The 12294-nt window shown below is 44.9% G+C and overlaps 1 protein-coding gene across 1 annotated transcript in view; it reads left to right on the forward strand.

Annotated features, from left to right (window-relative positions):
- The window catches only part of DSCAM (DS cell adhesion molecule), a 550602-nt gene that overhangs the window by 500844 nt on the left and 37464 nt on the right, over positions 1-12294 (forward strand). Inside the window, exons 27-29 of the mRNA XM_074983419.1 lie at positions 4534-4564; positions 6868-6983; positions 10493-10642. Coding sequence (XP_074839520.1) covers positions 4534-4564; positions 6868-6983; positions 10493-10642 — 297 coding nt within the window. The remainder of the gene's footprint in view (positions 1-4533; positions 4565-6867; positions 6984-10492; positions 10643-12294) is intronic.

Raw genomic sequence — 12294 nt, forward strand, 5'->3', positions numbered from 1 at the left:
CCACTCATGTCTGTAGTTTGCCCTGCTGAAGGGAGAACATTGGTACATAAATAGCAAAGTCTTCTTCTCTGTTGCTATGCAGGACCAAGTAGGGATCAGCACTCCCTAGCAGGAGGCATTTACAAACAAATAAAATGATGTCAGTCCCTGCCACAGGCAGATTACAATCTAAAATTTGGATAATATGTAGCAAGTAGAACTCCTGGGAAGAAGAGGATCCAACCTGCCACATCTTCCTATGTGTCTGAACCGCCTTTCTCCATTGGCCTGGTCTGCCACGAGACCTGCATTGTCTTTGTTCCATGTACCAATTGCTGTTGGGAGAATTTAGTCTCTCCAGAAAGTCAGGCTGAGGGCACAACAGAATCATTATGACAAAAGAAACTTGAAGGCTGTAGTGTCTCAGTGTGAGACTTAGTTCTTATGGGAATACAGTGGAAAGTTTTCATATAAGAATTAAAAACTACTGGCTTGAGACACAAAACCGTGCACTCACAGACCAAGATTCCTGTTTGGAGCCATATTGAAGTCAATGAGACTCTGATGGCTTTTGTACACTAGCTCCCTACTCCAAAAGGCGTACGGTAAGTTGGGTGTTGGGATATTATTAATGAAGGGCTGCCCTGCATATGCAACACTTTGTTAAGCTAATTCGCCCCTGCGGCAACTTCGAACTGTTAAACTTCGAAGTGCCAACTCACATGTAGCCACGGCTAACCCGCCGGTACTTCAAAGTGCCTGGGCAACTTTGAAGTCTCTTTACTCCTCAAAATTTTGAGGAGTAAAGGGACTTGGAAGTTGCGCAGGCACTTCGAAGTACCGGCAGGTTAGCTGCAGCTACACGCAAGCCGGCACTTCGAAGTTTAACACTTTGAAGTTGCCGTGGGGGAAAATTAGTTTAACAAAGCGCTGCATACGCAGCGCAGCACAGCACTTCATTAATAATCTCCCAAAACCTTGCTTACCGTGCTCCCTTCAAAGCAGAGAGCTAGTGTAGACAAGCCCTGAGAGTGACTATGGGGCCACCAACTGAGAAAGTTTTGAAGGACAGATTCCTATGGGAATAAGCTGTTGCAAGCTGATTGTATGTAGGGCTCCCTCTAAAGGCACGGGGTAGTTCTGCATAATAGCTAATGGAATGCTGTTGATATCAGAGGGTGCATCTACACTAGCAAATACATTCAAAATTAGGATCGGAAGACGGAGTTCTTTCGAAAGAAGCCGCGGAGCATCTGCACTGACAAGGCACTCTTTCGAAATTAACTTCGAAAGAACTCCCCCGTTCTTTCGAAGTTGGTCCTCCGCTCCCAGGACGGGAAAAGCGCCCTCTTTCAAAAGACAGTTTCAAAAGAGAGCAAGTGTAGACGCTCTGCGACCCGCTCTTTTGAAAGAGCAGGTCCTCCATGGCCGCTCACAGCTGGCAGGAGGCAGTGTCACTCACAGCACAAGTGGAGCTCTATGGCTCCAGCGTCCGGCCGCCTCTTAGCACACAGGCTCCCAGAAGCCTTCAGGCAGGAAGCTGAGAGCATGCAGGCAGCAGGGAGCACACGCTGCAGCCCGCACAGCTCCCAGCTGTGACACCCCGGGGGAAGCCGCAGCACCTCCGGCACCAGGACCCCCTGCCCATCCCAGGGGCTGCCCAGGAACCAGGGGAGTACTTCCAGGAGGGGAGCCAGCCCACCCAAATGTCGGGCCCCCTCCTGGACAGAGGCGGAGCTGCAGGACCTCCTCGCCCTGTGGGAAGACGAGGAGGTCCTGCAGCAGATGGGGGTCCGACGCTGAAACACACCCGCTTTCGAGCACCTGGCCAACGGCCTCACCGACCGGGATCACCCCACATGGACCCCGGACCAGGTGAGGTTCAAGGTCAAGAAGTTCCGGCAGGCGTACTGTTGGGCTCGGGACATGGCTGAGCGGTCAGGGGCCCTGATCCCTCCCCACCTCCCCCCAGCCAGACTCATCCACCTGGCCCACAGCCTGCTGGCCAGGGCTGCCCAGGTGGAGACCGAGCCCCCGCTTCCCCCCCACAAAGTGTGTAAATAGTTCCCCCTGAATAACGAGGGGCACAGTTTTTCGTTATAGTAAATGTTTATTTTTATGGTTTACCCTGTGTCCCCTGTGCGTGAGTGCTGGTGGGTGTGCATGTGTGTGCAGGGTGCGGGTGGGGGGTTTGTGTGTGTGTGGGGGTTACCGTGGCCCCCGTTCAAAGGCCTGGCGCAGGTCCTCCCTTACACCCACCCTGTCCTGCTGGACCTGGTGGAAGGGGGCTGTTTGTACATGCGCCCAACCGCGGCAGCCCACCTCTGCATATCGGGCTCATGTTTCACCTCCACCAGGTTATGGAGGGTGCAGCAGGCCCCGACCACCACCGGGATGTTGGGGAGACGCACCTGCATCCTGGTGTAGAGGCATCTAGAATGCCCCTTGAGATGGCCGAACGCCCGCTCGATGATGTTCCGGAAGTGGTTCAGCTGCTCATTGAAAAGGTCCTGTCTCAGCTGGGTGTGCCCGGTGTATGGCCACATCAGCCAGGCCTGCAGGCTGTAGGCTGCGTCTGCCATGATTCAGGGCAGCATTGTTGTCCCCCTGACGGGGAGCTCCCACCAGGGGATGAAGTTCCCCTCGGCCATACGACGTCCCAGCCCTGGGTTCTGGAAGACCATCACATCATGGGCACAGCCGGGCCAGCCCACGTAGATGTCCTGGAACCGGCCATTGGTGTCGACCAGGGCCTGCAGGACCACCAAGTACTAGTCCTTGCGATTGATGAATCCCAGCTCCTGGAATCCTTGGATGGCATCGTCCAGGTCCCTGACATGCACCAGCTGCCTCAGGAGCACCTTGTTGATTGCCCGGATGACCTGCAGGTCATAGGAGGCACGCTTGTGAGCGTGGGATGGGGTGCGGCTTGCCCGCCCGTGCTTGTCCCCATCCCTGCCCCTGGCTCCGGGGTGCCTGCCTGTGTCCATCCCCATCCCCACCCCCAGCCCCGGCTGCCCACCCTTCTCCCAACGATGCCTATTGCCAGGCTGCCCTCTCCCCCCACAGGCAGTCTGGGTGTGAGCTGGGCACGGCTCACCTCTATGAGGATGGTTCCAACAGTGGCTTTGCCCACCCCGAACTGGTGGCCAATGGATCGGTAACTGTCCAGGGTGGCCAGCTTCCATAGAGTGATGGCCACCCTTTTGTGCAGGGGGAGTGCTGGCCTCAGGTGAGTGTCCTGGTGGTGGAAGACTGGGGTGAGCCAGTGGCACAGCTCCAGGAATGTCCCCTTGGTTATCCTGAAGTTCTGTAGCCACTGGTCATCGCCCCAGTCCTCCAGCACCATCCGGTCTCACCAGTCTCTGCTTGTGGGGAAGCTCCACAGGTGGCGGATGACCCGGGGGACTGGCTGGGGGTGTTGCACCCTGAGGATGGCTTCCAGAAGGGTGGCTACCATGGTGGCCACCTGGAGCTGTTGCAGCACAGCGGCCAGGACTGTGGCCAGGGCACTGGCCACAGCTGTAATGGAGGGGGGGGTGCTGCTTGGGGTCTATGGGGGACTGAGATGCCACCTCCGATATCTCTCGCTCGCTCTGTCTCTCGCTCTGCCTGGGGACAGGGTTGCTAGCCATTGGCATGTGCAGGCTGAGGTCCGGGGGGAGGGTGTGGGGGGGCTTTAAGGGGATGGCGGCCCCGGAAGGGCTCATCCGCTGTGCAGCCCTGCCCGTAGTACTTCCTGCCCCTGCTCTTTCGAATGAGCGAGCTGACGTGTGGATGCTCTTTCGAAATTGTGCTAGGGGCCTTTCAAAAGAAAGGACCGAACCTTCAATCCCCGCTGGTGTATGTGGATGCTCTGTTTCGAAAGAGCATCTTTCAGTGTTCTCTTTTGAAAGATGTTCTTTCGAAACAGCACTGTAGTGTAGACGCAGCCAGATAGTGGCCAAACAAGCTCACCCTTTTGTGATCTTCCTTGGGCAATAAGATTTGGTTTGGTGGTTCCCAGGTAGGAGATCACCCATTCATCTCATGATCTGCTCCTATTTAGAGCCACCTGAAACTTTATGAACTACTTCAGCTGATCCTGATTTCTTTTTAAGCTAATTATGTTGCAGAAGGGACAGTGTTAATACTTTTATTAGGCCTGTTCTAGATTTTTATTGTCTCTCTCTTTTACTGAATTTCTTTAGCTTTTTCAAGTTAAATTCTATTCTGTTCTAAAATTAGTTTTCTTCAAAGCCAAGAGGAATTGTCTGCAATAAAGCCTTTAATATGTTTCTGAGCATTTTCACTGCCACTGGAGAATTATACATGCTCTGTGTGTCAGAAAGATATATGATAGTCAAATGCATTTGTAACAAAAAAAAGGAGTTTTAGTGACTATTATGTCTTCATGACTGATCTGAGGAAAGAGAACAAGCTTTAATAAATGGCTGGTCTAAGTCTTCCTCTCCTTAATAATCCATCTGCCTACTAAACTTTCATTGTGGCACAAAAATTAAAGTGTTTACTAGCTACTTTTCAGGTACTAATACTTGCCCTGTTTTCTTCTAGATGCAAAGAGCTTGGCTGAAATGCTGATGAGGTAAGAATAATGTTTAATATTTCCAAATGTAATAAGGTTTCTGGTTCAAAGAATCACTTTCAAAATCATTCCTGGGAACAGTTTAATTATTAAACCTCCATTCCTGAATTCTATTTGTGAGCCAAGCACATCATTTTAATGTGTGTTACAAATTAGGGCAGTGATTTCTAATGGAGTAGGGACCACCAGATTTCCACAGAAAATCTGGTCATCACATAGTGCTAAAAATGCATTTGAATACTTTCCTAATTTTGGGTTTGCATTTAAGCAGTTGCTGAAATTGCTGCAGGGATTTTATTCAGTCATCAGTGAAAAGAGGAGGAATTAGTGCAGTTTTAAATGGCAAAAAAGGTGATCAATGAGACAATATCTCTTTTAAGATGTGAACTATGCTATAAAAAGATTTGAGAACATCCCTATTGGTAGAAGCAATTACAGGACATGTTCAGGTCCCTTTGGACATTTTGCCTGATCATTGAATTTTATTTATAATATACACCAAGAGAATTACTCTTCAGAGTTCATCCTACCAAAAGCAACAAATGCCTGGAAGCCTTTCTTTGAAAACACAACGCAATACAACACAACACATATGCGCGCATGCGCCATTGTTAGCTGATTATAAATCGAGCTTTGTGAAAATAAGGCAATTTATTTATTATTTTGCTGTTTTGTTCTGAATCATTTCACTAATAAAAATATAGTTCTTTTGTGAAATGACGACAAAATGATTTTCTTACGATAACCTGAGTATCTTCAGTGTTTGTTGGTTTGTCTGGAAAAACTGTTGAACTTTGAAACCATTGTGGGTTTTTCAAAATAGAACCCTTTTGGTTTATATTCACTGAAAACCATATTTATTTTTAAGATAAAAAGCCCTCGAGGGTACCTGATGTTTTGCCAAATTGGACCATTTTTCACACCGTGTAGACATAACCTGAATGTTTCCATGAAATGGAATTCTTGGTTTCCCGGCATCCCCACAACCTGTGCAGACGTAGCCTAATTGTGTTACTGAAGGGAAAATTGGTGTTTTGTTATTCTGATTTCTTTTACATTAACCATATAGAAAAGTATCTGTTAAAACCTTTTTGCCAAATGAGAAACAGATTGTTCTGCTCGTTTGAAAAGCTAATTAAGGGTGTCCTGGGACCTGATCAGTCTGCAGCTGCTCATAGACGTGAACTTCCTTGCCAACTTCTCCCTGCATTGTGGGATGGGTGCAGAAAGTCAGCCATTGCCAACTCACTCACCTGATCACCAAAAGAGCTCTATAAGTTCAGAAGCTTTCAGTGGGGCAGTATAGTCCAATGGTTACGGCTCTAGTAAAGACTATGGGAGACCTAGATTCAATTCCATGTTTGATTGCAGATTTCTTATATGACCTTAGGAATGTCCCAAAGCTAGATATCAGTAGGTATTTGTGTGCCTAAAGATATTCATGGTTTCCTAATGAGAGTTTCAAATGTTTCTAAGCAGGTTACACGCCTAACCTCATGCGAAAAAATAGCAATTAGGTAAAATTCAGTACTACATTTGATTATGCAGCTTAGTTTTACTACCCCTTTTCATTTACTTTTTAGTAGATGGCTCACTCCCGGAGCAATTTTCTGGTACACAGACTTTAAAATTGTTATAGCTTGTGTGATGATAGATAATTATTTCATAGTCCTATTCTAACATATCAGGTCGAATTAAAGGAGTTAATCCGTAAATGCTAACAAGGTTTATAATTTCTTCCTACGGCAATGTCAGCAGAACTGAAGTGTTCACATTTCTTTACGTGAAACATTTCTATTAATGGCATCTCTAATTAATGTTTAGTTGATTTTTTTACCTTACCAATTCTTACATGATCAGGATTTAAATCTTTGCTGAAGAACAACATGAGAAATGTACAGAAGACACTATCTTTCCACTGACCTATTTGGTCAGATGAAGGCTTCATTAGTCAAATCTTAGAAATGCAAAAAAATGGCAGTTTTGTAACTGCTTTCACAGTTTCATTATTCAGTAGTTTCATGAAAAAGATTTAGTAAGGGATTTTGGTAGATAGCCATGGAATAATGGCAGACTCAGTCACTCACTCCACCTGTATGTCTAAACTCCTTATCACCTACTTTTAATAAATACTACCTCTTTGCTTCAAAGTACAAAGAAAGAAAGAAAGTCAAATGTATGAGAATGTTGGTGACTGTAGTAATTTTATTATTAGCTTAAACTGATCTTATTTTTAGAAAGGAAATATTTAAGTATCTCTTCATTTGGGGGCGTTTTAATGTTTCTGTCTCTTTTGTGCTTAGCAAGAACACCAGGACATCAGATACGCTTAACAAGCAGCAGCAGACGCTGAGGATGCACATAGATATTCCCAGAGCTCAACTTCTGATTGAAGAGAGGGACACAATGGAAACCATTGGTAAAATGACAATGCCCTTATGTTAATGTATATAATAAGGATTTCCAGCGGACTTTACAGTGCACCCTTTACACGCTAATTTATCATGGTTGAAAAATGAATTGAAGCCATTTCTGTATTTGAATAACTATGAGCTTTCAGGAATCCTAGCAAATTTAGAGGACAGAAAAGAATAAAGTTTTCCATTCTGACATGTTTTACATGAAAACTTAAATTTTTCTATTTCAAAATTGCTTGTTTGAAATTTTAATTTATTGATCCTAGAAGAGATTATTTGTAAAAAGTCAGAATAAAAACAAAGCATTTCAAAATGACTGAAATAAAGTGCTGTGAGTGACCTAATGTGAAAAGTTTTCCAGACTATCTGCTTGTGAAATGAAAACATCTATATAAGTTCATGGAGGATAGAGCCATCAAGGGTTATTCGCCAGGATAGGCGGAGATGGTGTTCCTGGGTTCTGTTTGCCAGAAGCTGGATATACATGAATGAGGGATAGGTCACTTGATGATTACCTATTCTGTTCACTCCCTCTGGGCATCTAACATTGGCCGCTGTTGGAAAACAGGATACTGGGCTAGATGGCCCTTTGTCTGACCCAGTATGGCCGTGCTTATGTTTTAGATTTAAATTTTTGTCCCAATGTTAGACAAGAAAAAAAAATTAAACATTTCAAAAATTTGGTAGGTTGAAATAATAGTTTGCCAACCAAATCTACTTAAAACTCCCTATTTACATACCTTCCTAGCTATATCCAAAGTTAGTGTATCTTCTAGTATATTGAATAAACAAGAAAGTAGGAAATGCATTAAAACTGAGGACCCTGAATCTGAAATCTTTTACATTTCAGAAGGCTGGATACCACATCTCCTGGAACCAGATTCACTGTCATTTTGGTTTCAGGTTAAAAGCCATAGGTAAATCATGTTGTTCCTGATGCATTTGAAATCTGATGAGAAAAAGCAGTTTTCCTAAGAGTTCAGCCACAAATGGTTGATAGCTTAAAAACAAAGACAAAGATCTATAAACAATGGCAGGGCTCTCTCAGGAATAGCTCAACTTGCCAGATTTCCTCCATTTTGGACAAAAAGCAGCCTAGAGGAAACTTAAAGTTGGCTTAAATGGTCAGCAGAGGGTTGTACTTTTATAAAGGAATCTGTCACGATGTGATATGTAGGGGTCACATTTAGGTTGTGGTCAGCTGGTAGGAGACCAGTGGAGTCAGATGGCGTAACACAGCTCAGCTCTGGAGCTCCTTGTCAGTCCCAGGATTGGGGAAGAATGATCTAACTGCTTCCCATTACATCCTGTGCCAAGCTAGCTTGATTTGGCAGGACCAAAGGATGCAGCCCTTTTCATGTTCCATGGTTCATAAGGTTGCTGTGAAGGTGAGATCCACGCATATCTGCAACATGGATGTTTTTATTTTCAGTTTTATGTTTTCAAAATTCATTTCTGTGCTGCAGTCTTTTATGCCAAGTTTTATCTTATAGGGAGATTTCACTGTTGAGTTATAGGAACTGGGCAATCGGGATTTATGATGGAAATGCCATTAGCTCCTTAACGGCCACAAGGTGATTGGTGCCACAGTAGTACTGTGTTGCATAAAGCAGTAAGAGTGAGCTGGCAGTTTGACAAGATTTCACATAGGCTTTGGCAAGCTTAATTCATGACCTGAGCAAGGGCTCCTCTTTTGCCACAGACTACATCATTTGGTTTCATAACGTTCGTTCTATTTAGGCCTTTTTTTGGGCAAAAAATGCTAGTTCTGTTACTGTGCAGCATTGTTCACATTGTTGTTCTCTCGTCTGTTGGAAAAAAACAAAACAAAACAAAACAGTTCTTGAACACAGTGGATCAGTCTCAGCTGATGGGGAAATTCACAGATGTACCATTGCAGGCATTCCTGCTAGAAATGCATTAAAGGATATATATTGTGCGATAGCAGGCATTTTCCAGGGCTTTTATTGCTATTCAGAATAGATGAAGAAGACTGTAATAATGCAAAAGAAAGTCTGGAGACGAAGCCCAGATAGTGCTAAGCATACAAATGCAGTTGTTCTGCAAGCATAAAGTCAATGGATGATTTAGCATTGATTATGGCAGGGCCAGGGAGGGACTTCTTATTAAATCTTGTATGATTGAATGGGCAATGTGCTCTGCATTCTGTACATCTTCTTTTTAAAACAAAAACAAAAACAAAAAAAAAACCCTACAACTCTGTGAGGACAACTGAAAAAACAAAAACTATAAGCTGGAGCTCCCTCACATAGCCTGCTTTGGTGCAGGGAGGGGAGGCGATTCTGGGTGGAGGACAGTCAGAAGGAAGCCTCCTCAGTGGCCTCTGCTGCATCTTTGCAGAAGATCCACGCAGCTCCCTCCTTTACCCCACTCCACAAATCCTGCAGTGTGGAGGTAGAAGGAAGACCCCATGTAAGTGTACTGCACAGCACACAGGGAATCCACATCACTTTTGCACCATACTCTCAAAGTCCTCTTCCTACTGTACTGCTGACCCACACCAGTCAAGTTCTCATAAGGAAGAGACAACATCACGGTTGTCTCATAGGGAAGAGACACCATGTGGCCCATAGGCTGCAGGCCACGAAAGCTTTTATACATGCGCTGATCAGTGAGCACAAGGTTTGTCCCACTGCCTTCCATGAAAGTGCTCAAGCGCTTACGCAAGTTTCTATGGGTTTTATGCGATCGAGACCCCAATGCTACAGTATTTTTGTGCTGGTGCTGCAGAGGCAAAGCTAGCCAGAAGAGAAAGCACAAGTTAGCTAACGATCTCCTTTCGACATCATAGAGACAATTGCTGATGCTAATGGCAAACAAGGAAGTAAATAATCCTTGGCCATGTTAATCTGTGCTCTATGAAATTTTAAGGGTGGGAGGGGAGGAACTAATGTTTACAAAAAAGAAAAAGTCAAAGTATTTAAAGCGAATAGTCACAGAGGGGTAGCCATGTTAGTCTGTATCTATATTTAAGGCAAAAGATTGTTACAAAACAGGGGTCGGCAACCCCCAGCATGGGTGCCAAGAGTGGCATGCAAACTGATTTTCATTGACAGGGGAGTGGGGAGCTCAGTCCCTCCCCTCCTCCCCGTGTAGCCGGTAGCTTGTTCAAAGCCATGCTGCCTGCGGATTAACAAAAGCCCAGCTAGTGCTTCCACCACCTGAACAGTAAACCTCTGCATCGCATCTTAATTTATTAATGAAGCTGTTGTAAGTAAGATTATTCGTGACTTTAAAAAGTATCATAGACACTTGGACTGTACATAGAGAGCCAAAGGTCGAATTTCAGCCCTGCACCTCAGAAAGGCTGCGGACCCCTGTTATAGACATTACAGAGTTGCTGAAAGAATACCTATTTGTGTACCTGCAAAAGAAGGCCCACAAGCAATGCTCACTTCAATTATGTAAACCTGAGGACTTAAAAACTATTATGAAGGATCAACAAAACCAATTATTCCTTATTTTAATGTCCATTTTCTGTTGCTTATAGATGACAGATCAACAGTGTTGTTAACTGATGCTGATTTTGGTGAGACATCCAAACAGAAGTCATTGACAGTTACGCATACAGTACATTACCAGTCTGTCTCACAAGCTACTGGACCATTGGTTGACGTTTCTGATGCCCGGCCAGGAACAAGTGAGTATAAAAGAGACTATTTTACCTATAGCCAATATCAATACCAAAGTATTTACATGATCAAGATACTTTCTTTATTTTGAATGTAGTGGGAAAGTTATTTTGTGCAGCAGGAAATACAAGTAGAACTTCTCTGGTCTGGGACTGTGTTCTGGCAACATCCATGGTCTGAAACAATCACAGATGTCACTGAACCAGAGTGCCCCTGGATCACAGAGCACCGGCTGCTGGCAGTTCAGCAGCAGAGGGCAGCAGCCAGGAGTGGGTTCATGGTGCTGGTGGCCAGGAGAGGAGCTAGGAGCCTGGTAGCTGTGACTGTCAGGGGAACTCTGTTGCAGGTAGGGAACCCAGTGGCCAGGGGCAGGTCCAGTCGTGTAACCTGGCTGCGGGCGTACACCCCAGCAGCCACAGCTGGCAGTGGAGCCTGGGGGCCAGGGCTGACAGCGGAGCCTGCCTGGAGCCAGCGACCTGGGGCAAGGAGCCCAGCTGCCAGGGTGAATAAGCCAGGGCTGGCAGCAGAGCCCAGCTGGTAGCCAGGAGGGGAGCTGGAACTGGTATCTTGGTCCAGCAGCAGAGCTGGGTCGGGAACACAGAGCCTGGAGGGGAATCCAGCTGGGTCTGCTGATGGACCCCAAGAGAACCTGGAGGTCAGCAGCAGAAGGGCTGGAATTCACACACCCGGGTCCTGGCAAACTCCTTCATTTAGGACCAGTCTGCTACTGAGGGTGCTGGACCAGGCAGGGCAACCTGTCAGCTCTTGTATAATTGGACCCACTATAAAAGTATTACATATTAGGATTAATATAATATAAGCTTCCTTTGCACGTTAAAATGTAGGTGTAATTTAACATCATTCAGATGTGAATATTCCTCAAAAAATGTATGCTGGATTTTAACATCTAGAATAGATTGAATAAAGGTTTCTGATGGATTTTAATATCCAATAGATATTTATTTCTCAGCAATCAATCGTTACTACCTTTTTCAATTAACTGTGGTTGTTGCTAACACTCTAGGATTTCAGAAATATATTTTTTTATTACCACATGTTTGAAAAAGTTACTTTTCTAGTTACTATATTAGATCCATTTTCCAAGGTATATTCATGCTGAGATCATCTTACAATGATTTAAACAGCAAACTAAACAAATACATTATTACAACACATTCTTCTTAGACTCTGTTAAAGATGTGTTCCATATCTGCATAAATGGAAAAGTTTAATTAAACCTAAATATTTATTAGATAGTAATATGGTGTAATGTGGCATACTGGAACTATGTAAGATGTTCCTAGGATGTATAGAAAAACAAGGATCAAATATAAATTATTGATGTTTATTACATTTGTAGTGCCCAGAGGCACTGAGACCTCATCTGGGGTGAATGAATTCTCTACTCTACAGCCTCAGCTGAGAGCCAATTGGCCTTTAGCTCATGTGGTTGAGTGCAAGGCTTTAGACCCTATGCTCACAGGTTCTATTGCTGGGGCTAGCAGCCTGGGTCTGTCAGTGTCACCCATTGAAAAATTAAGATTACAAGAATGACTAATAGCACAGAACCCCACAATGTTTTAAAATCAAATTATCCTTAATGCTGCAGATCCTGCACACCCAGGCTGGGTCTACAAAGAGCTCTGCTGCTGGCAGAACT

This window comes from Carettochelys insculpta, chromosome 1, assembly GCF_033958435.1.
Source record: "Carettochelys insculpta isolate YL-2023 chromosome 1, ASM3395843v1, whole genome shotgun sequence".
NCBI classification, from domain to species: domain Eukaryota; kingdom Metazoa; phylum Chordata; order Testudines; family Carettochelyidae; genus Carettochelys; species Carettochelys insculpta.